Consider the following 24024-nt stretch of genomic DNA (forward strand, 5'->3'; position numbering starts at 1 on the left):
TCAGCCACATCCGTGGTAAACCTGCCTCCTGCTGTATGCTGTAGTGACCGCTGCTTCTCACCTGTTGGCACTCTCTTGGAGACCGTGACCTGCGCTGTGACGCTGCGAAACCCAAACCCTCTTGCGGGGGTCCCTGGAGAAGACCAGTCACTGCGTTAGACTCCGCGCCTCGAGATAAGTGATAACAACTAGCAGAGCATTGGGTCAAGAATTCTAGTGACCGTGACATACATATTAATTAGGTTACCTCTTACCTTTTATGTGAAGTAAACAAAACCTACATTTTCTAACCATTCTTTATAATTTAATCCTTCCATTCCTTTTATTAATAAAGTTGCCTTTCTTTGAACCCTCTCGAGACCTCTTACGTCTCACTGTGAGGTGTCCGAAATTCTACCCAGTATACAAGATGTGGTCTAACTTGTGAATTATATGTACAGTGACTTTTATCTATACTTAGATCCCAATAATATAAACTTTTCTGTTTCAAACCTACTGTTTGTTTCACAATAATTTAAGGTATTTATGAGCTCCATAAATTAACAGGACATTGAGGCTTCCTTTATTTCAAATTTCAAATTAAGGACTCTGCAGTTATAAATATATAGATTCTTACTGTGCTTTCAGTATATGATCTATGCCTATGTGGCCTGATTTAGCATTTGATGCATTCAGCACCACAGGCATACAAATTTTCATACTTACACCAAAACAACTTAACAAATCTTTCTTACAGTAGTCCAAATGTAAAGGCCAAATAAGTAATCTGAATAGGTGGTTGCATATTGAGAAAATACAGCTCTAACGCTAATGAATGAACTGGACGAGTCAATATGTAAGCAGCCAATAAGAAGTGACACTTTTATCATCATCATCGCCACACACGTATCTTTCCCCAAGACCACTGGTACACCTCCTAAAAAAGATATATGGGGTTGTGTTCAAGTCTTCTAAGGTCTCATCTCCAGGGGAATGTTACACTCACACATAAATGCCCTCACTGTACTGAACTAACGTCTGTTCACTCCCATTTTGGTATGCATGCACAGTATGGAAGCGTGTATATTTATGCCCCAAAATGGACTTACATCCAACTCTAAATAAAGCCCATGATATGATGTGAGAATAGTTTATGACTTAATGGCTCTGTGTAAATGTTCTTTTAATACTACAGCTAATTTTGCACCATTGTGTCCCTAATGGGGTTTCCATTCAAATTAAGCTCTATGTGCCAAGTTTGAGCAACTTGAATTCCACTGAAAGCTTTGGAAAATGCATACCTTTCTATAGGTAGTAAAGTCACCACCTTTTATAAGCGAAAAAAATTCTGCACAATTGGAAACACATATAATTTAGTGCTATTTCCAACTCTTGAACCTAATTTTAACACTTTGTATACATAACAAAATCTTGTTTTAGAAATCTAAGCAAGTGTGTATAAATTGTGTTTGCTATGCATGCTTAATGCCCCTATTCACCCATCATCCAGATCTTCTCCTTGGCAAAATGTTTCAGTTGAAATCTGGGCACAGCTATGTAAAACCAGACACAATGGACCTACAAAACAGGGAAATAACATACCATGCTTTTATCACAATTTTTAAAACATTTTAAGAGCAGCCACACTGACAGGCAGTAAACAACAATTGGATTTGTTGTCAGGCTGCCGGTCATGTAGTGTTGACAGTCTGTACTCCCCTTTAGATCAGAGGAGGCCCGGTTTATTCCAGGCAGCCCCAATATGCAATACTAAATTTTACATACAGTATATACATTTTGGCGAAGGAACCAATAAGTCAGATTGTAATTTGCACTTAAAATGAACAGTGTTTCACTATTCTAATAGGTTATTTTAGCCAGCTGTCTCTGTTATAGTTCTTTTGATTTATTCATTTTCTAACATGTTGTTATTACATTCGCCTGGTGAGTTATGTAATTTAATTAACTTGCTTCTATTTTACTGTAGATTGCTTCACTAATCACTAATAGATAATGCAGGTGTCTTACAAATAAACTGATTTTCACTTCATTTACTGGAACATAGCAGTTTTGTAAACATACAAGTTTTGAGGCCTTTTCTTGATTTGCAACCAGATTAATTTCATCTAGTTTGCCCACTATGCAATCTAGGCAGTTGCTTAATGTCTGAAATGATCAGAAACACAGAATTAAGGAAAGGAAATTGCTTTGTGAAGTATGTAATCTGACAAAATTCAAGCATGCCTTCCACTTCCTAGACACACTTATATGTTCTCATAAGCACTAGGATCCTTCCGTCATCACCATGCTCAATGCATTCAATGATGCTTCTATCATGCAAATGGTATACAGCCAAAATAGAAAATAACAAACAAGGAATTCTATGTTAAATATAGCCATACTGGTGTTTGTATTGCTATAAATGATTAAAATATGTAAAAATAAAAATAGACATGACCTGGGGCACTGTGCTTAGGAAATTTCTCTCTGCTCCTCTATATCGATATATCTGACAATGTGAATTTCAGAGCCATCATTACATCTGGATAAACATGAATAGCCAATGAAGTTATGGGTTGACTAGCTGTGGAGCAAGACCATATGGGCTATTCAGTAGAATTAATTTGAAAAGGAAAATAGTGAACTAAAATTTATACTAACTCCTACTGTACATTTAAAGCACACATCTTCACTTGTGGATCTAATATAAAGGCGGTCTAAGCTTGTTTTTAATGAGGAAGTATAAAGTTCACATACTACAATTGCCAACAATAACTGTGGGTACATAAAAGTGATATTTAGTAGAGAGCACAGAATGCAAAGTTTACTTTATGTTCATTTTTTTTAATTAAAATACATTTGTGGAACAGTAACTCCTGCAATCTGTATCAACATTACAGGGAATCTTACCACATTTTTCCTGGATTTTGGGAAGTCCAACAAGCCCTAGATTGTGCCTATTGCCTAAAAGAACATTACTATATTTTGAAATTCTTACCTTTCTTGCAAATCGAATTTAATATACTTCAATACAGCCAAACTGAGTGAACTTAACAAAATTAAGGTCACTGGGCGTATGTTAAACCAAAACTCAGTGTGTTCTAAGTACATTCAGCTCTGTGTTTTCACTGAAGTTTAGAAAAGGTCTTTGAACAATTGGTACATTCATCACTGAAATATAATTTCATGCTTGATTCACATTTCCTTGAACCAGTAGATAAAATTAAACTTTTCTAATAGTGGTATAAATATCATGGGAACTGTGTAGCTTTATATAGAAAGCTGAACATTTATGAATGCATTACATATATTAATAAAATGAATGCCTTAAATGTATTAGTGCACAATTATTTTGTGCACTGATAAACAGTCTGATAGACTAACAACATGGACTGAAGAAACTTTCATGTCACTTAGTGCTATATTCACAGCAGTCTGAGCTGTCTTCTTACTTGGTACTCTGAGTTAAATGGGTAACTAAATATATAACATTTATAATGAGGACAGATAGTGTAATAAGTCAACGTGAACCATGAATGCCGAACAGATTACTGTCTCCTGGGTGCCTGGATTTGGCACATTGTGGATCTGGTTGGCATATTGTTTTGACAGACATGGGAAGACATGATACATATCAATACTGATAAATTTAGGGTTTCATGAATAGTTCTCAAAAACTATTTCAGAAAATTCGGCCATAATTTTAAAGCAAGGACATCCAAGGTAGTATTTTCTGAAATATAGCTGAAAGACAGTGGGAGCTTTGTAAGGTTATTGTGTGTCTGTGAAAGGAAGGAGGTTTTAGGGTTCTTGTAGAACTGGGGCAGTTTCTCTCTCTGCTACAGGCAATCTCTTTGCAGCAGATGGTTGTTAAAGGTGAAGATCCCAGATCTGAAGGTAAATTATGTAGGTGTGTACAAATGAATTGGCGTCTTTCGATCGCTGGTGAAATCGCAACAGACATTGCACCTGAAGTAAAGAGTGCATAGGTGTGTACCCAGCTTTACAAATGCTAGGGATCTTCAAAGCAAAATAGGTAACTAAAATTAATGATGTTGAAAGAGATTTATGATATTGTGGGTATAGCTGAGACTTGACTGGGTGACTAGGCAGTAAATGTGGAAGGATATCTGAGGTATGTCTATTAAATAACGAGACTGTGATTCCACCTAGTAAACAAAGCAGTCAGAGCCTTTTATAACTACATACGTAGTAACTTTGAACCTGTCTGAACCTGCATGATAAGCTGCAACACTCTATGACGTTCAGTTGATTGTGAGTTGCCATTTAGTTTGGTTGTATTTTCTGTAGAGTGCCGAAAAAATGCTAAGTTTAAAAGTTGAACAGCGTGTCATTTTGAATTTTTTAGTACAATTGCACAAAACACCAACAGAATGTTTTCAAATGCTTACTACAGCCTATGAGAATGACTGCCTGTCTTGTGAGCGTGTGTTTGAGTAGCACAAAAGATTTAGTGAGGGACGTGAGAATGTCGAAGATGATGAACGCCCTGGATGACCTTGCACTTCAAGAACTGAAGAAAACATAGAAAAAAAATCAGTCAGATTGTTCAAAAAGACCGCCAAATCAGTGTTTAAATGATAGCTGAATCAGTGACCATTGACAAAGGCACCGTATGGGAAATTTTGCATGAGGATCTTAACATAACGAAAGTTTGTGCAAAGATAGTCCCAAGGGTTCTCACACCAGAGCAAAAGGAATGTTGAAAGGAATGTTGTATTGACATTCTGCAGCAACTTGACACGATCCAAACCTGTTTCATAAGGCAATCACTTGTGATGAGACCTGGATCTTCCAGTACAATCCTGAAACCAAAAGAGAGTCAATGCACTGGAAAACACTGTCATCACCAAAAATGATAAAAACTTGTCAAAGCAAGTCAAAATTCAAAGCAATGATCCTTGTTTTTTTCCATATCAAGGGTGTAATTTTGGAAGAATGGGTTCCAGAAGGCACAACAGTTAATCAGCATTAATCAGCATTATTATAAAGAAGTTTTCAAAAAGCCTAGAGAAAGAGTCAGAATGAAGCGGCCGCATCTGTGGAAAAATGGTTTCTTTCTTCACCAGGACAATGCACCTGCCCATTGGTTTCTGTGGTTACTACACTTGAACATCCTCCATATTCGCCCGATTTAGCACCTTGCCATTTTTATATTTTCCCAAATGTTAAATCAGTGCTTAAATGGACACATTTTGAGTCAGTTGATGCTGTAAAGAAGAAAACGGCAGATATGTTGAAACAAGTAACAGAAATTGATTTGCTCCATGCCTTTGACCAGTGGAAAACAAGACTACAGCGATGTATTAGTGCAAATGGGGAGTATATTGAAGGGGACAAACATTAAATTTGTAATACCAATAAATAAAGGTGAGTTATTTAATCAGTCTTGTTATTTAATAGACATACCTCGTATAATATTTAGGAAGGAAAGAGAAGAAAGGGGGTGAATATGTAAAATTCTGTCTAAGACCTGCCAGTGGGAGTATGTAAATGGATAAAATAAACCCACCAGATTTGCCATTACTATAAAGTATTATTTTTTATATATAAAAGCTACCTTATCATACATGATAAAATTCAATAATTATTACAAATTGAAGGGGCAGCAAGGAAAAATGTGGTCCTCATCCAGGAACAATTTTTATTGGCAGAACCTTTGCGGGTATCAGCAGCTGTGTTGGGTATGAATGTTAAGCCACACACACGTTTTAAACTTAATCAAAATGTTGGCTTCATTTCAGAACTTGCAGCAGATGGTACATGCAGGTATGCACAGCTATAACATCTGTCAGGCAGGCACACTTATATATGCAGTCTTATGCAGATATATATACACACAGATGATACACACTGTTATTTACTGCACGTCCGTGTAGAACACTGTTATTTGATGGCAAACTGTACCAGGAACAGCACTCTGATTAGATATAATTTGTAGAGAGTCTCCGGTCACTATTATTATTATTATCCTTTATTTGTTAGGCACCACAAGGTTTCCGCAGCGCCGTACACAGTACAAAACAGTCGACTATACAGGGTGAAACAGTACAAAACAATAAACAAAAATACCAATACTTCAGAAACTCCAGGCAGGCTGATGCAAAAAACGGAGCAGAAGAACAGGTAGGGAGACATGAGGGAAGAGGGCCCTGCTCAAGTGAGCTTACATCCTAAGGGAGGGAGAACAGAACAGGCACAGGGGGAGCCAAACAAGGTAAGGGGGAGAGCGAGTTGAGAGTGAGAGTTGGGGTTATGTGGATGGTTGGTATGCTTTGAGGAAGAGGTGGGTTTTCAGCGCACAATTGAAAGAGCACAGAGTAGGAGAGAGGCGGATGGAACGAGGGAGTTCATTCCAGTGAAGGGGGGCATCGCGGGAAAAGTCTTGGATTCTGGAGTGGGAAGAGGTGATAAGAGTTGCGGAGAGGCGTCGATCGTTGGGCGAGCGCAGGGAGCGGGCAGGAGTGTGAATGGAGAGGAGGCTAGAGATATAAGGGGCAGTAGAGTTGGAGAGAGCCTTGTAAGTGGTGGTGAGGAGTTTGAAAAGGATTCTGTAGGGGAAGGGGAGCCAGTGTAAGGCAAGGCAGAGAGGGGAGGCAGAGGAGGAGCGGCGTGAGAGGAAGATGAGTCTTGCGGCCGCATTGAGTATAGAGCGGAGGGGGGAGAAATGGGAGTGGGGGAGGCCGGTGAGGAGGAGGTTGCAGTAATCCAGGTGGAAGATGATGAGTGCGTGGATGATAGTCTTAGTGGCATCCTGAGAGAGAAAGGGACGGATGCGGGCGATGTTGCGTAGTTGGAAGCGACAGGCTTGGGCAAGGGCTTGAATATGGGGGGCAAAAGAGAGAGAGGATTCGAAGGTGACACCCAGGCAGCGGAGTTGGGCGACAGAGGAGATGGTGGTGTTGTTGACGACAATAGAGAGGTCGTGGCGGGATGGGAGTCTGGACGGAGGAAATATATACTATATATATTTATTGGGGACCCACAGATGACCCAGATGCTACAGATTGCAAGAGCCGATCTTCTGGTCCGTGCATATGCAGTAGCGCAAAGCGGATGGCCGGATCATGCCCCACTTCCTGTTACCACTAGACCTCTGGGGATTAATACAATAGGTAGGAGACTGAGCATAGCACTCCCTGCAAACAATTTTAACTATCCAGATATAAATTAGGATACAAACTGTTCTGTAAAATAAAGATTATTTTTATCTTTATATTATAAGACAACTATCTTTCACAAATGGTAGAACAGCCAACAAGAGGGTGAGCAATGCTGAACTTGTCACCATGTAATAGAGCAGATATTATCCAATGTACATGTGTGGAGGCATTGAGAGAATAGTGATCACAACATTTTACGTGAATGTTTTTTAAGGGAACTGCAAAAATTATGAATTTTATATGGGTACATTTTAATCACAGAAGCACTGATGCTTGACAACCGCAAAAATGTATTATTAAATAATAGCATTGAGACCAAATTGAAAATATATATATAATATTTACATATTTTGAATAAATACTGTAGATATAAATACTGTAATAAATAACCATATATACGGGGGAAGTCAGTATATCTCACTGAAATGATCATTGGGATTCTGTCTCTGTAATGCTCAGTATGTATGATTATTTCTAAAAAATATATCTTTATATTGTTATACTTTTTTGTTTTTCAACGCTTGTGCTGGTTTTTGTCCCTGTTTGGATATATAGATGTTTTATATATATATATATGACCCTCCCAACCAGCGGATCACATGATTTGAATGTGGGGGGCTGTAGTCTTGCTTACCCCTCCTTCCTGTGGTAATATAAATGTTAATATAGTATAATGTTAAAATATTGAACTCAATGAACCTGTGTCTTCTTTCAAGCTTACTAACTACGTCAGTATTTATGTCACAATGCCTTAGCTAGACAGGAAAAAGTTAAAACACACAATAAATAAAATAATAAAAATAGAGGTCTTAGTTTCTTATATTTGCACATGTAGCTGTAAGCCATCCATTACTGCCATGTAGCATCTGCCAATGGGATGGTTTTAAATACTTCTTGAGAGTACTAACATATATATCAGAGCCGTAACTAGGGTGGTGCGGGCGGTGCCGTCGCCCAGGGCGCAAGCCCAAGGGGGCGCAGCAGCCGCCCGCTACCTAGCCCTATCTTCTGCCTTTTACCTCTGCAATGGTGACTGCAGTGACACCGAGTATGTGAAAGAACTACAACCCCCATAATTTCCCTTTCTTATTGTTGGAGCTATAGCCTGGAAGTGTGCGACTGTCGCGGATTATTGACCCCGGTGGTTGCAGGGACTAAGCTTCTACTCCCCCCGGCATGGACTCATTATAGATTCCGGGCTGGCGTGGGAGAGACTCGCGCCGCGGAGGATCACGGGAGATGTAGTTTCCGCTGAAGCACGTTGTCTCAATGTTGTGTTGAATACACAGAACTTTATTGTTCTCGCGCACAGCGAGATGGCTGGGTCGGAGAGCCGTCTGGTGTCTCTGCCGCTGTCCTGTATCAAAGTGATCATGAGGAGCTCGCCTGACGTGTCCTGCATGAACCAGGACGTGCTGATCCTTACCATCAATGCCACGGTACCCGGGGATGACGTCATAACCTGATGTTATATGAATGTGATAGTAATGGGACAGGTCATGTGAGGTCACCGGGTGGAAGGAGTAGTATAAGGATTGGGCAAGTAATGTGATGTTCCCCTTCTAAAAAAAATAGTACCATGGTTATCCTAACAATAACAAGTTACTACTAGTATTGTCAGTGCCAGGATGGGGCATGTTATGTCATATTGCCCAGTACATAAGATAGGGTTGGGGAGAAATTATTTACTCTGCCTAGACTGTGTTCTATTTCTACATGCAGACAAAATATTGTCCCCCTAGAATTTTTTTTTAGGAGGGGGGCGATTTGGACTACTTTCCCTTTTTTTGCTAAGAGAAGCAGTGGGCATCCAGTGGCAGCTTACTATACCCGTGTTACCGGTGGCTGACAGGCAGGTACAGTATGCTGCTTGGCCGCTTTGATTGTGTTAAAACACTAATCAGAGCGTCCAGACAGGATTCTCTGCCTGCCTGTCAGCCACAGGGACCATGAGTATAGTGAGCAGAGCCGTAACTAGGGTGGTGCAGGCGGTGCCGTCGCCCCCTACCTAGCCCTATCTTTTGCCTTTTACCTCTGCAGTGGAAGTGATTGTTGATGAAGGTCTGTCTGCCCTTCCATACAGTCATCAATACAGTTAATTTATTTGAATCCCACCACAATATATATATATATATATATATATATATATATATATATATATATATATATATAAAAATAAATTAATCATGCATTTGCAAATATGTGTAACAGAATTCTTTCAGTAAAGTACTAGCCACACCCCCACATTAGGTTGGCCACACCCACTTGTCAAATACCACTCCCACTTAGATGGGGGCGCCGGTGCCCTGTCTCGCCCAGGGCACTAAAATGTCTAGTTACGGCACTGATATATATATATATATATATATATATATATATAAAGAGAGAGAGAGAGAGAGAGAGAGAGAGAAAGAGATATATAGAGATATAGGGACATAGGGATATAATAGCGAGCACCATACACCACTCCTAGAACTCCCCCAGGTGTCTACTCAATCTTTGCTGCAAAAAAAACTATTGGAAGCTGTTTAATCTATATAGAACTAGCAATTTGGGTGAATGCAATGTACTGCAAGTGCACAAATAACAAGTCCCCCTAGCACTGAACACCCAGACAGCAAAAAATCGCACTTTCTTTTATAAACTTGGCTATAAATTGATAGATTACTAAGCTTCTTCTCATTATATAATGCAGTAATACAGTTTGTCAATGAATGAAGCAAAGAGGTGACACAGGAATGGAGCAGAATAGCTATATATATATATTAAAGATAAAGTTTGTTTGTTTGTTTGTTGGCGAATATCTTCCACAGCTCTCAAGGTAAAGCTTCCAAATCTTACATAGTTATTTAGTATTGAAAAATTAACCTATTAGACCAAATAGCGACAATGCGACAAAGCGATAGAGCAACAAATCTTATTTTTTAAATAGTATACTTGGTCTATTTACTAAATGTATAAAAACTGCATCACATTACAAATCGGACCCGCGCAACACTGTGTGATGCTGCTGGTCTAATATAAATAAAAAGTGAGTATATATATATATATATATATATATATATATATATATATAATTACCTCTGGAAGTGGCAGAGTGCAAGTTATAAAAACAGATGTATGCCCTTGTAACACAAGCAAGATCTAGGTTTGCCTGGTGAAAATTCTGGACCTTTACTTAAGTAGACAGAGACCTACGAGACATACTTATAAATGTGAGTGGATGAGAACATATTATAATAACTATGATAATGCTTCACATCTCTTTACCCATCTTAGCTCAGTGACTGACAGTAATATAGAATTATACAAATATGCTCAATTCAATTCCTTTTATGTCAGATTGCAACATAATGCAGTCATTGTGACCAGTATAAATCTCAAAGAAAACTACAACACAGAAAAGATAAAGGCATAGTTATATTATAAGACGGCAAATAGAGTTGGCACCTGGCAGGTATTTCACTGGCATGAGCCAGTGAAATATTGGGACTTGTTACTGGGAGGGCGGAAAGATAAAAGACATAGGAAGGCTATTTTTTTTTAGATTCAGTGACAACCATAGCTGTACATAGAGGACAAAATGAAGAAGTGGTCAATGACTTTTTATGAATCAATAGCAGATGTTTCCGCAATCATTTTAATTCCTGTTTTGTGTTTCCTTTGTGTTTTTTACATTATTATCTACAAGGATTTGTTGAGCAACATAATTATATATTGTCATGGTGTATTTGTCATTTTAATATCCCACCCACGTTTGAACTTAATTATTTTAGTTGCTTTTATAATTTTATTGTTATTAATGACTGAGAGATTTTGAGATCATCATCATCATCATTTATTTTTATAACCTAGGGTCTGATTTAGACATAACCTAAAGATGCCCCATTTAGAATCAGGTGCTATGGGGGTGTTAATATGTACACATAGATTTAGAGTTCAGAGTAGAGTGTGATCTAGCCCAATTCTAAACTGTTGTGTACAAATAGAGACTGGCCAGTATGTGTGTGCAACATGCAGGGATTGCTCTGCGTGCAAGAAAATGTAAAGTAAAGATAATAACTCTTACCTCCTCCTGGCTGGTAAGGCTGCAGTCCAGATGCATTGATGTGACAACATCATATGCAAACATGCCACCAGTGTACACTCATATGTCTTTCGCTATGCCATGTGTCCTCCAAGTGCCTCCACTAGGTGGAATGGGGGAACACCTGCTACAATTCCCTCTCCCACTTACCTTTAACTGTACCAGGTGTCCCCACATGCCAGCTATTGTCCCAGAAAATGCCCCCTATGGCTTCACAACCTACCCACACAGCATTGTCAGGCCCCCTTATAGTTCCACAATGTCCCAAGTAATGCCCCTACATTTCTACATAATGCCACCATATATCTAATGCCCTCTACAACTCAAAAATCTGCATAATGTACATAATGCAGTCATATTATACCCTCAAATACCCTCTCAGCTAGGCACTAGACTAACATAGCACACATTCACGCTCGCACTCATTACACCTCCCTCCTCCCGGCCTCTTTCTGCTCTGCTGTGAGCTCTCTGCTCCCGGATCAGCATGGTGACACTGCACAGTGCACATAATGCGTCAGGAGGGGAGCGAGCACGACACTCCATATCCTGGTGCTTCAAAATACAATGCACTGGAGGGCCTGTACAGCTGCTTAAAGCTGCCTAATGGTTGCACCGGGACTGAGTATATGATATTAAGAAACAGAACTGGACATAACAATCTGTATTGTTATACAGGGTCTCCAGTAGGACCATAGGTTAATTTTAGTTATTTATTTTTTAAATGTACAAATTTTACATTTTAACATTTTTGGGGCTTTCTCCTTGCCCATTGCAAAGTTGGGTACCAGACTTATGCATCTTACTTTAAAAACTGTTGGGTTTAGTAGAGGAGCTCAGTCAGCAGTATTCTAATGATGCGATGTCCTGATTTCTTACTTGAATCTCGATTAGAGGAATGCATTGGCTAAAAGGTTCAGGTTCATACTGCTAAAGCATATTTCATATTAAATCCAGAATATGCTCACAGTTCAGGATGAGCTCTTAAAATCTAGATAGCATGCATGTCGCATTTAGGATATGTACATAAATACTAGAGACTGAGATACTACCTACTAGGCCTCTTTTCAGAGAAAGAAAACATGGCTGGCAAAAGAGTTTCTCAACACTGGGATCTTGGACTGTGTGTTCAAAGTGGCTAACAGTACAGTTGGATCTCTGTTCAATAGGACTCTGCAATGGTCTTGTCAATGGAATTTGTGCAATGTGACAAACAATGGGGTTTAAACGCAATGTGGCTCACAATGGTGTCTGCAAGGGTGTTGTCAATCAGATCAGGACCATAATGTCTGTGCAATGGGGTCTAGGTGTAAATTGGCTGGTCGTGGCCAACAATTGGGGCCTGGCAAAAATAGCCAATAAAAATAGAAATGTTTTATTAATGCTTGCATAAACATATTTTCAGACAGACCATGCCAGCTGCTTTATGGGCTATTTACTTGTTTACATTTACCTAACTTCCAAGCCAAAATTTGCCATAAGTCCATTGAAATCTGAAATGATAAAATATGTATTTCAGAGACCGCTTCAATACACTGTTCCTTTGGGCTGTCCACAAAACTATTATATTTTAAAAGTATAACCAATATTTGACTAACCTTTGTGTGTACAGATCTGTTCAGTGATCTGGCTGAAAGCCTGAATGAAGTTTGTGTAGCTATTTTGCAGAAGAATGATTACTTCCACCTAATTACAAATTATTATTACAAATGTTTACAATATACATATAAGTGTTTCCGTGCATATGTAGGTTATCAATTTCTGTTGCATATTAAGGAAAAGGAGGGTATAAAATAGCATAAAAGTGTGAAAAGTCCAATAACAAGGTATTAGTTAGAAAATAAAGATTTAAGTTTAGTTATTGTAAAATTTCATTGCTAACTATGACAATTAAATTCTGGATTTAAGCTCTGTAATTCATTGTCTCATCCATAGTTTCATCATAAGTCTATGCTTTCTGCCTCAATAACCACCAACTATCAGAAAGACAAGCAATGAGTCCTTTTTTGTGTAGTAAAGTTAATGTGATTAAAGCTAACAGCAACCATTTATTGTAGATATGTTTTCTAAATTCCTTCCTCTCACAGTACATCCCTCTGTTAAAGAGTCTGTACAAGATTTGCATTATTTCACTGAATGGCCAGTATTCCTGTTCAATGAAAAATGGAATATACAGTGGCTATAGAAAGTATTCATTCCCTTTGGCATTTGTCATATCTTGTTTTCTTACACCATGGAGTCAAAATGGATTTATTAAGGAATTCTTAACAATATTAAAAAAAACATTTAGCATAATAAAAACTCTAAACTTTTTCTTAATTGCAAATAAGAAAAACAGACGAGGACTGATTGCATATTGGTAATATGCATCATAACATAGTTATGTTGCATAAAACACAGATTCATCGAATTCAAACTAATTCTAATTTCATTGAACCAGAGCAAGGAAATAAAACTTCTAGTGTGACAGTCACCAATTAAGCCTAACAAGGGTTTAAAAAAAAAAAAATCTTCCTGACCTCAAAAATGCCAATCAGATAAATCCCATCGATCATCCCATAAATCCCTATCCAGAGGTCAAATGAGCTTGTATACGGTGGTATGCCATATTGCCCCGTTTCCTGCTGCTTTGATTGCAAAACTATCAAATTTCATTCACTTAGACTCCCATTATATTTTTCATACCTACATTTCTAAATTTCCATTTCGACAACTGGTCCTCAACTAATTATAGCTATAGATAACATTTCTTATAAGACAGGCATGTGATCTATATTCAAATTGTATCCTATGCTAATGGTTAAGCTGTCTTTCTTCTATTCACATTTGATCCCTTGTCCTCTGTATGGTCATTAATATAAAAAATGTGTTAGTCAGTCTGAATATGTTCTATTTACTGAAACTCTTGCCTCATAGTCTTCAACTAGTTCTCTACACATGTACATACTTTCCGTAGACCCAGTACACTCATTTTAGACTACTATGTGAGACAGTATTGAACACTTTTGCAAAATCTGTATATTTCACATCAATTACAATACTAATAAACTTTCCTCCTCTTAAAAACAAATCAAATTTGTTGATCATAACCAGTCCGTTATGAACCCATGCTTACACTGTGTTATCCAAACATTTTGCACATTATATTTTAGAATCACATCTTTTAGCATTCCTTCAAATAATTTATTCATGATGGAAATGAGGCTTACAGATCTACATTTGCACTAAATGAACCCTGCTGAAATCAGGTGTTTTCAGTGGTAACATAAATAATAAACCAATTGGAGTCCACCTGTGTACAATGAAAGTGTTTCAATTGTTTTCAAAACTAAGACACCTGTCTGTAGAAGATGCCACCATTAGTTAGTGCATTTCCAAGAGCTTCATTGTGAAAAAAGAACATTTAAGGCTCATTAAAATCATAGAAAATGTTACAGAAAAGCACCCATCAGTAGATGGATGTAAGGAGATTTCAAATGATTTTAGCATCACCTGGAATACTGTTAAATCAATCATAAAGAAATAGAGAAATTTGCCACAATTGTGAATTTGTCTGGAACAGGTCAACCTCAAAGAAATGGCACCTATTTGAGAAGGTTATTTGTTAAGGAAGCCACCAAAGATGGCTATGGCAACTTTTTAAAATCTTCTGCATTGCAGAAACTGTTCATGGAATAACAATAGCCCAGGCACTTCATGCTCTCATTTTTGAAGAAATCTTGCATAGAAGTTGCCAGAACATATGAGAAAATCAACCATATAAAGAAGGATTATATGGTCTTAAACTTTGTGGCCTCAGTGCTATGCATTATGTTTGGTACAAGCTTCAGCCTAAGAACACTGTGCCTACTATGATTCATGGTGGGAGAAGAGTAATACTATAATGATGCTTATCTGCTCCAGGAACTGAAAAACCGGTAAAAATAGAGGGTTAAATAGATGGATTATGGTACAAAACAAATCTTATAGTGAAACAAGCTGCAGCCTACAAGAGAGAGAAGGGAGAATATTTATATTCTTGTAGGCCAAAGATATAAATCAAATATGTCACAATATTGAAAATTACCCAAATAGATTTACATGGGTAATTGTAGTTAAAGGTGCTTATACCAAACAGATGAAGATGAAGATGAAATATTTGGGCATGTTACTCAATTTTAGGTATAATCTTTTATACCAGGAAAATTCAACAACCCCCTCCACTTTTTTTCTCCAAACTATAGTCTAAGCTATCTTTTTGGAGATGCCATACAATCTTGTGGCAGGGTAGGACCATATCAATGAATATGATTATCATCCCCATGTGGCTGTAACTCTTCCAAACCCTACTTTAGCAATTCTACTTTTCCTTATTGAGTAATATTCAAAAATCCATTATGTGTTTTAATTGGAACAGCAGACCTCAAAAAATATCCTCTAATCTATTTAAACAACACATACCAAGGGATAAATGTATAAAGCTGAGAGTTTTACAGTGGGTTTGAAAAGTGGAGATGTTGCCTATAGCAACCAACCAAATTCTAGCTGTCATTTTGTAGAATGTGCTAAATAAATGACAGCTGGTATCTTATTGTTTTTTCAAACCCGCCGGAAAATTCTCAGCTTGATACATTTACCCCCAAATGGTGGATATGGTCTTACTGATAAAAAAAAACCTGTACTAACTGACTGCCCATGTCACGGAAATAGTATCTACTTTTCGCCTACAGAGGGGTGATCTCCTGGCAGAACATTGTAGTTAATTTCATAAATTGACCATCCATTTCCTATATTTGGGCTTAACACAAAAGGCCTAGACCACCCCCCTTCACTATCCCCATCACTGAAGTTTGAGATAAAGACCTTGTACCTGTACTCACTCAAAGCCAATATCCATGGTTTCCTTTGACTACCAGATGGTGAAACCCTGACTTTCCTTTGAGCATATCCTGTACTAAAAAAGAGACAGAAAAAGAGAATGCTGTATACAGATAATTGATAAATAGATTGATAAATCCATAATCAATTGTCTATATACAGCACTCTCTTTTTCTGTCTTTTTTTTGTATATTTATACAGGCTTCAGAATGGTATGTTGAATATAGCGCCCAATATTTTTATTATATATCCTGCACTAGATTCTTCAACTAGCTACAATCAGATCTTACATAACCTACATATTTTACCAAAAAAAGCCAAAGTCTCTCTCTCGCTTTCTCTCTCTCTCTCTCTCTCTCTCTCTCTCTCTCTCTCTCTCTCTTTCTTTGGTCTCCAACATAATTCCATCAAATACCTTGACATCATTAAAGTTTATCAAAATAAGACATTTCCTATGCTCTTCTCTCCTACTGAAGCTCTTTGAGATCTCACCACCTTTGAGTTGTTATACTGTCATCAGAAAATTATGTATTCTCTTTATGACCATTTACATGTTTTCCCTCATCCCTGCTGAAGGCATCATACCACAGAATGGGAGAGATATCTTAAACATCCGCCAGCTAATGAGGCCTTAGGGGTAAATGTATCAAGCTCCGATTTTGAAAATCCAGCGATTTTCTTGCGGGTGTTTCATCTCGCAGATATATTAAAGTGAGATTTGATGTAAAATCGCCAGAGATGACCAACGATTTTTAAGATCAGAGTAAAAATCACAGTTTGATACATCTGGTACCTTGAGGACTAAAATAGCGGGCTATCCCCTGTGATTTACCTCGATGTTAACTCGCTGAAAAAATTGGACCTTGATACATTTACACCCCTGGAGTGACATGAAAGTACAAGGATTAAAGAAGCAGCTTATATCTGGCACTTTGCACCCATAGAAAAAAATACCTTCATGACAGCTAACATCTTTATGGACTTAGGGTCTGGATACCATGTTGATTTTAGAGAAGACCAGATCCAGTCTCTATATCCATGGTCCAACACCACCATTTTTATGTCTCACTTTTATATGATCATCTTTGCTAACTAAAGTCATATGGGTTTTATATCTTCTTGTTTTGCACTTTTAAAGGCTGATGTCTAGATCTGTAATCCCCCATCCCTCCTTTACCCCCCTCCCCAAGAATCAGTCTTAAGTTTATCCTTTTTGCATGGTATTTATGTCAACTTTGACATTGGAAAACCAAAATCAAGGTATATTTTTTGTATTCAATCTCTAATATATACAGCATTAGTATTCTGACCTCACACAATAAAGAGTTATTAAAAAACAAAAAATTGGGAACTGAGCACTAGTGCTCATAGCCTGAGCTTCTTACCGCTAATTCAGAGGGACAAAAAGCCTCAACTAGAATCAGACTTTAACAGACTGGGCTGAATCCACCATAACAGAGAAACCCACAGCATGGGTTTCTTCTTGAGGCTTAATCCTCTTGGGCAATTGGGCCCACAAAAGATGTATGGCCCTCTTCCTAGTAAACACCAGCCCCATGCTGATAGCACTAGGGCCCCTTCTAAAACCCTAGGCAGTAGGTGTTGGGGTAATAATTTGCAAAAATAGGAATAGGAATTAGTCATGCAATGAAGAACAAAGACAATGAGGAATTGGACGACTGTTTTTAAAATAAAGGCATTTCATACAGTGTATGTTAATTTCATAGATCTTTCTTTCAAAGGGATCTCTACAGGTTCTAGTGGACCTTGGATACGAGGGCATGCTGGTGCTTGTAGTTCCAGTATGTTGTATCATTAACAGTATACTGACACTTGCTATTTTACAAGCTCCAGCATATCCAAGCAGTTAATGACTGTCAGGGCTTGCTGGGACCAGTATTATCATATATTAAAATCCTATTATGTATTACTAGTTTTAAGCTATTTTCCCAACACCCAATTGTTCTTAGAGAGAAGCTGCATTTTCTTTATGCCGAACAAGTTGGAACTGAGTCTCAATATAACATGGGGACCCAACATTGAGGATTCCTTTGTAATAGTGGAACCAGTCCAGTCTGTCATAGTAAGGTTCAAATTGTGGCTTTTATGGGAGGGCCCCCATGCTTTCCATCTCTCCATTTTAGCTGTATCCAGCACAGGATAAGAGTCCTGGTGCTTGGTTTTTTTCTTTATGGAGGTGCATTATTTTCATTGATTTATTTCATTATCACCAACATTTAATTTGGAAGCAATGGTGGAGCATTTGCAAGAGAATCTGGAGTCATTTGCCCTTGCATCCTCCCCTCCTTATCCCTCTCCAGGAATAGGGGTTTGCAAGTGAATCTCGCGCAGAGCCATAAATCCCATGTTATTTTACTGCACATGTGCAATAAAATAAAGCAGAATATTGCCCTCAAAAGTTGGGTGTTTGTTCAACTCTAAATGAGCCATAAGGGGGTCAAGGAGATATTGCAGAAAGGCATTTTAACCCACTGTGATATGTATTTAATTTATTTATTAAGACTTATTTATATAGGCCCAACGTATTATGAAGCACTTTATTGAGACTATTCAATCATTCACATTAGTCATTTGGATCTGAGAATAACTCTTATTGTAATTGTATATTAGAATATTAACTAATGTGGCAGCTACTTTACAGCATCATCAATATTTATTTATATAGCACCAGCAAATTCCGTAGCGCTTTACTATTGGGAACAAAGATGCTTCCATTCCTGGTTATAGTGCTACTTTTCCCAGGAAATGTGCAATTTTCATATAAAAGGGGTTTATTTTTCCACAAAACTAGATTCCTGATACAATATTAATAGAATCCTATAATAGTTTGGTTGTGTGATCCTGGTTTTCCATTTTGGAAAAATAACAGGCCCAAGTATGTTATGAGTTTCTCTGACTTCTCTGATTTCTGCTCACATTTTGCAGGGCTTCAGGATTCCTCTAGGATTCACTGTTCATAAGAAAAAAATAAGGATTTTTAGCTTTGGTAGCCACAAAAAAACATAAACAACAATAGTAATCCTAAATGTCAGCTCTGAGCTGGTATAATTGGTATTGATCATCATATAGACATGTATACCAATGAAATAAGGAATCTAAAGAAGGATATGGGTTTATCAATTGTAGTTATTTCAATTCTACTGGAATAAAGCTAAAATAGGACTCCTGTCATTTTAAAAGGAAAAAAATACAGGATACCCATGTTTCCTGCCATTTGCTCAGGTCTTAAAGATTATCTCATACTTCTTTTTGAGTGCCAAATAAAGTGAAACATTTATGAATCTATCCTCAGTTATCCTGTTAATTAAGGAGCATCATTAGTCTCAATTGTGGGAAAATGAACTTTATTTAATTGTTAAATTGAATCACATGGAAGCCCTAAACTGAGTCTGTTTTGTAAATTAGCAGCTGTGACATCACACTCCCACAAATAACATATGTCAACTGACATGCTTTTTGTTTTCCATAGTGGACAATCCTGCAGCCCCAGGATGGATCTTGTAATGGTGACTAGGCATCTTTTACACAAAAGTTATAGAAAACAACAGTTTTGCTATGCAGAATACTTTAATGCAAGTACAAGGTAGCCAGATGGTCACAATATAGTACATTAAAACAATAAAGTACAGAAGGTTAAGGTGTCTTCTTACTACAGTGTGACACAGGTGGTCGTCACTTAATCACAGCAAAAAGATTTCAATTCTTGCTAAAAAGCAATGCTGGCTTTTTAAGTCAGAAAGAGTTGACTTGTTATGGCATCACAAAAATTACGCAATTAATCTCTATTTTTAGAAATGTATTTAGTATTTTAGGTGTCACCTAGCCATTGGCGTCCTAGATTTGCTTAATGGTGGCGTTGGTCCTAACTGAATAACTTTGTAGATTAGTCTTTTTTAAGTGTATGGGAAACAAGTTGAGGTTATTTTTACCTATATGTATTCTTACAGGTAGATATTAATGGACAATTTCCACAAAATTTAGCTATAAGAATAATGTTTACTGGTTAGTTCTATGAGGCGGTTCCCTGGTGGCCTAAGCTGCAACAACATATGGCACTTCTTGCCCAAGTTAGCTGCTGAGTATGGGCAAATTAGACCAGAGATCCCCACATGCCCCATCCCCTCCCCCTCCTGGAAGTTTAATACAGTCTAACATGTGGGCAGACACTAGTGTAGTGTGTGGTGCAGTGGACGCCAGGCCATCTCATAAAAACAAATAACATGTATTTTTAATCCAACACCTTCTCCTCTAACACATATCATAAAAGTTTCAATATACAAAACACTTTAGTGCCACACTGTTAGGCTCCATCCCTTTATGCTGTCTGCATCATCACACTCAAATCTCACAAGGTCAGTGCTTCGCTTCCTACTACAGCCCTCCCAGTGATTTTGCCCGCTGTCACACCACTGGGGTGCAGGGGCACTACTGCTATAACGCTACTGGTGTCACAGTTCTAACAAACCCCCTGTATATTACAAGTCCCGCTCCATGTAGTAAAACTTCTTGGTCTCCCTCAGAATCTGACCCAAAACCCTGCAACTGACTCACTTTGCCTGCAACAGTGTGAACGATGGTATTGCTGTTAATCAATATCATAAAAGACAGTGGTAATATTTTCTCTTTTTAGTTATTCATAATGATAATTCTGAAATGTATTAAAAGCAAAAGAGATGCAAGATTGTGTGGACAATATAACATTGGTCTGCATTGATGTGTCTTTGGGAGGAGTGAAACATATCTCCTAAAAGTCCTGTTTTAGAAGAGCATTCCTCATTTTTGAAAATCAAAAGTTGTGTTTGGTCATCAGATCAAGGGTTCGCAGTTAGAGCTTATTTTAGCATGATTTCTGTTCATCAAATTTTGCGAGGTATGGTGGGGACTAAAATTAAGAGTAAAAAAGATTGTTTATAAAGAGATGTTGAGTTGGATGCAATTTCCGTTTTTAGCTTATCACACGCCAAACCACTAGTTTCAGAATTACTTCTTAGTGCGCTTGCTCAGAAGTAAAAAAAAGCATATTATACACCAATAGCAGAACTTGTGACACGAGCTCCTCAATGAGAAATTAATTATTATTACCGTAATAACGGTAATAATGCGCATGCCGCGTTACTTTTACCCGTAACGCTGCCAATTAAATTCCCCCCTATGAGATAGCACTAACTCGCTTGACTTTATAGTTGTACATAATATGGCCATAATTAACAGGGGTTGTTCAAAAGTGGAAAACCCCTTTATATTTATCATAGCCAGAGCCGTAACTTAGAATTCTAGCGCCTGGGGCGAGAAAGACAAATGCCAACCCCCTAGCACTCAATTTTAACCAAATGATCCTAAAATATTCCTAAATTGCGCCCCCCTTCAGCGTTGCGCCCTGGGCGGTCGCCTCTATCGCACAGCCCTAGTTACGGCCCTGATCATAGCATTAGCATTTTGCAAAAAGTACCACCCTACATCTTGCTGCACTCCAAATACCAGACCACAGAAAGTTTAAGAAATCGTTTTGGAGACCAATTCTCATAATGAAAACCTCTAAAGTCAAATTAAGTTTGACACATAACATCCCTGTTTCAATGTCATGACTAATATCATAATTCCAGATAATGCCTGATTAAAAAGATACTTTCATTTGTGTAAAGAGCATTCCAAGTATGTGCATGGGCTTGTACTAAAATTATCATAAAATACAAATTACCATTATAAACCAAGTAGGTGTAGTAGTAGGAGACATAGCAGATACATTACTGTTCTTTTCATAAACCCCAACATCCAAATACACAATAGAATGTAGTAAACACTCAACAAAGCATCAGTACTAAATAAACAGCATATGGCATTTAGATCACATATTAGGTTAACAGTGTAAAAAAATGTGTAAGGCTGTGTACAGGAAATCAGTTTGACTCTTTTCTCTGATTGTTAATATTTGTACACTTTAGGAAATCCCTCTGATAAGTTGTAGTGTTTATTTCTGGCTATGAACTGAAGAACTTGTTTTTTCCCTTTTACAATGTCCTTAAAACTATTCCTGTGGTGTCTTTTTTTTTTCTCCACAAACTGCATAGTCATGTATTCCACGTAACCTATTACTGCAAGCAGATTTTAGGAAATGAACTTATCAGACACTTCTCTTTTCCTCTCCCACTCTGAATATATTGCATATTAATCCTTGTGGCATTTGTGAAATTGTTCCTGTAGCAGTAACTGTGAACGTTTTGTAAAGATGGTAACCATGCTTCAAATCCAGTCTTTAACAGTAAGTACAATAACTGTCCACATTCTTGGCTACTAATTGTATTGACACAACTCAGCCCAATTTTAAATGCTATTATCATAACATTTAAATAACCACAGTTTCCCCAATGTTATAATGTGTTGATTAAATTCTGATTGAGTAATATACTGTATTTTAAATGTACTCTTCTGTACCTTTTCTGGATCTTATTGAGCTTAAATTTGGCCTCTTACTGAACTAACCATAATATTAGATTACTTTCAAAAATTGTAAGATTTACAATGTTTCATGATTCATTTTGTCTCAATTAATCAGGTATTTGTTCTCAATTAAAATATCACCAGCAATTTGAGAAAATTATGTCAAGGTTTATTTTTGCATAAGATGCCGAAATGCATTTTTTTTTATCCAATATTACTTACATTATGGTGGGATTGCAAATGATTGTAAAACACTTGTGTGCAGTTGTAGGATAGGAGTCAGGTTAGTTAAACTGAGACCTGTACTCTACATGACACTCTAAGTGCTAAGGATGAGTCCCAGTTGTATTCTACAGTTAAGGGGTTAAGAAATCCCAAAGGTCACTTCCCACCATTATCTGTGGATCTTCTGATTCTGCCGGAGGAAAGGAATCTTTCCTCCATTAGAAACATGCATGCATGTACATGCCGGCATCACAGCGTCAGTCGATGGGAGAGGGGGTTAGAACCTTTATTTCCCTAATCCTGACATTTAGAGAGCTGGTGGTACCCTAGTTTGAAAGAGGGATGTTCCCTCTTTCAAAGGATGATGCCCTGTTTACTTTTTGATAGTGTTTGATCAACAGACATTAAATAAATGTGTGAAGAGTATAGCACAGGGATGGCAAAAGCTTCAGTGGCAAAAGGGTTAAGTTTAGAAATGGGCAGGCAAAAAGCTGGGGTTGGCAGTACTTTTAATATTTGACATCACCTTTGTTCTGCATGATGCTTAGGAATCTCTGTATGTGTACATGACTTTCCATCAAAATGTATGCAAATTATGCAGCATTAACTTTTGTGTTGTGGAGTGGTTTGGGAGAGGATAGTTCCAGCTTCCATTTTTTGTTTAGGTGGATTCAAGTAGGGTCAGAACATATTAGACATTCCTTCTGCAAAATAGGGGACACATGGATAAGTAGGAGATGATGTGGGTGGGGCTAAAAGACCATGCAGTCAAGTGCAGAATTTAAATGTTAATGAAAGAACAAACTATTTAAGCGCAGTCAACTTCTGTGTGTCCATGTGTGGACAAGTGTGCGGTAGGGCTAGTTCAATATGTAACCAATTTGAGTATCTAAACATTAACCATAGCACAAAATAGCAATGTGAGTCTTCTGTTTAACCTGTGTAGGAATGTTGTGGTGTAGGAGTCAGATGCAAGTTGAATAGGGAGCTGTCAGATCCTGCCATTAGATTTAGTGATAGCAGGGGGAGTATTACAGCATTACATTTAGTTCCTTTCACCCTTTTTCAGTTGACCTGAATTAGTAAAATTAAAATATAATTTCCAATTAAAATTGTTGCAATGTTAGTGGGATACATCTCACAAGTAATATACACATTTCCAGCACAATGGGTTTTTTTCCCCATAGACCAGTGCAGCACTGAGATTGCTACCATTGCATATTAAAACTGAGT

At 37.7% G+C, this 24024-nt stretch overlaps 1 protein-coding gene across 3 annotated transcripts in view; it reads left to right on the top strand.

Annotated features, from left to right (window-relative positions):
* TFEC (transcription factor EC) overlaps nucleotides 1-24024 on the top strand; it is a 99705-nt gene that overhangs the window by 16929 nt on the left and 58752 nt on the right. For 2 of the 3 annotated variants that reach the window (XM_075208989.1, XM_075208994.1), the window contains exon 1: nucleotides 22300-22387. The exons of the other annotated variant lie outside the window; for it this stretch is intronic. In XM_075208989.1, the coding sequence (XP_075065090.1) occupies nucleotides 22355-22387 (33 nt within the window). In that variant the 5' untranslated portion in view covers nucleotides 22300-22354. Of the gene's footprint in view, nucleotides 1-22299; nucleotides 22388-24024 lie in introns of those variants that run through there. 3 annotated transcript variants of the gene reach the window in all.

The sequence above is a fragment of the Mixophyes fleayi genome, chromosome 4 (assembly GCF_038048845.1).
Source record: "Mixophyes fleayi isolate aMixFle1 chromosome 4, aMixFle1.hap1, whole genome shotgun sequence".
NCBI classification, from domain to species: Eukaryota; Metazoa; Chordata; class Amphibia; order Anura; family Limnodynastidae; genus Mixophyes; species Mixophyes fleayi.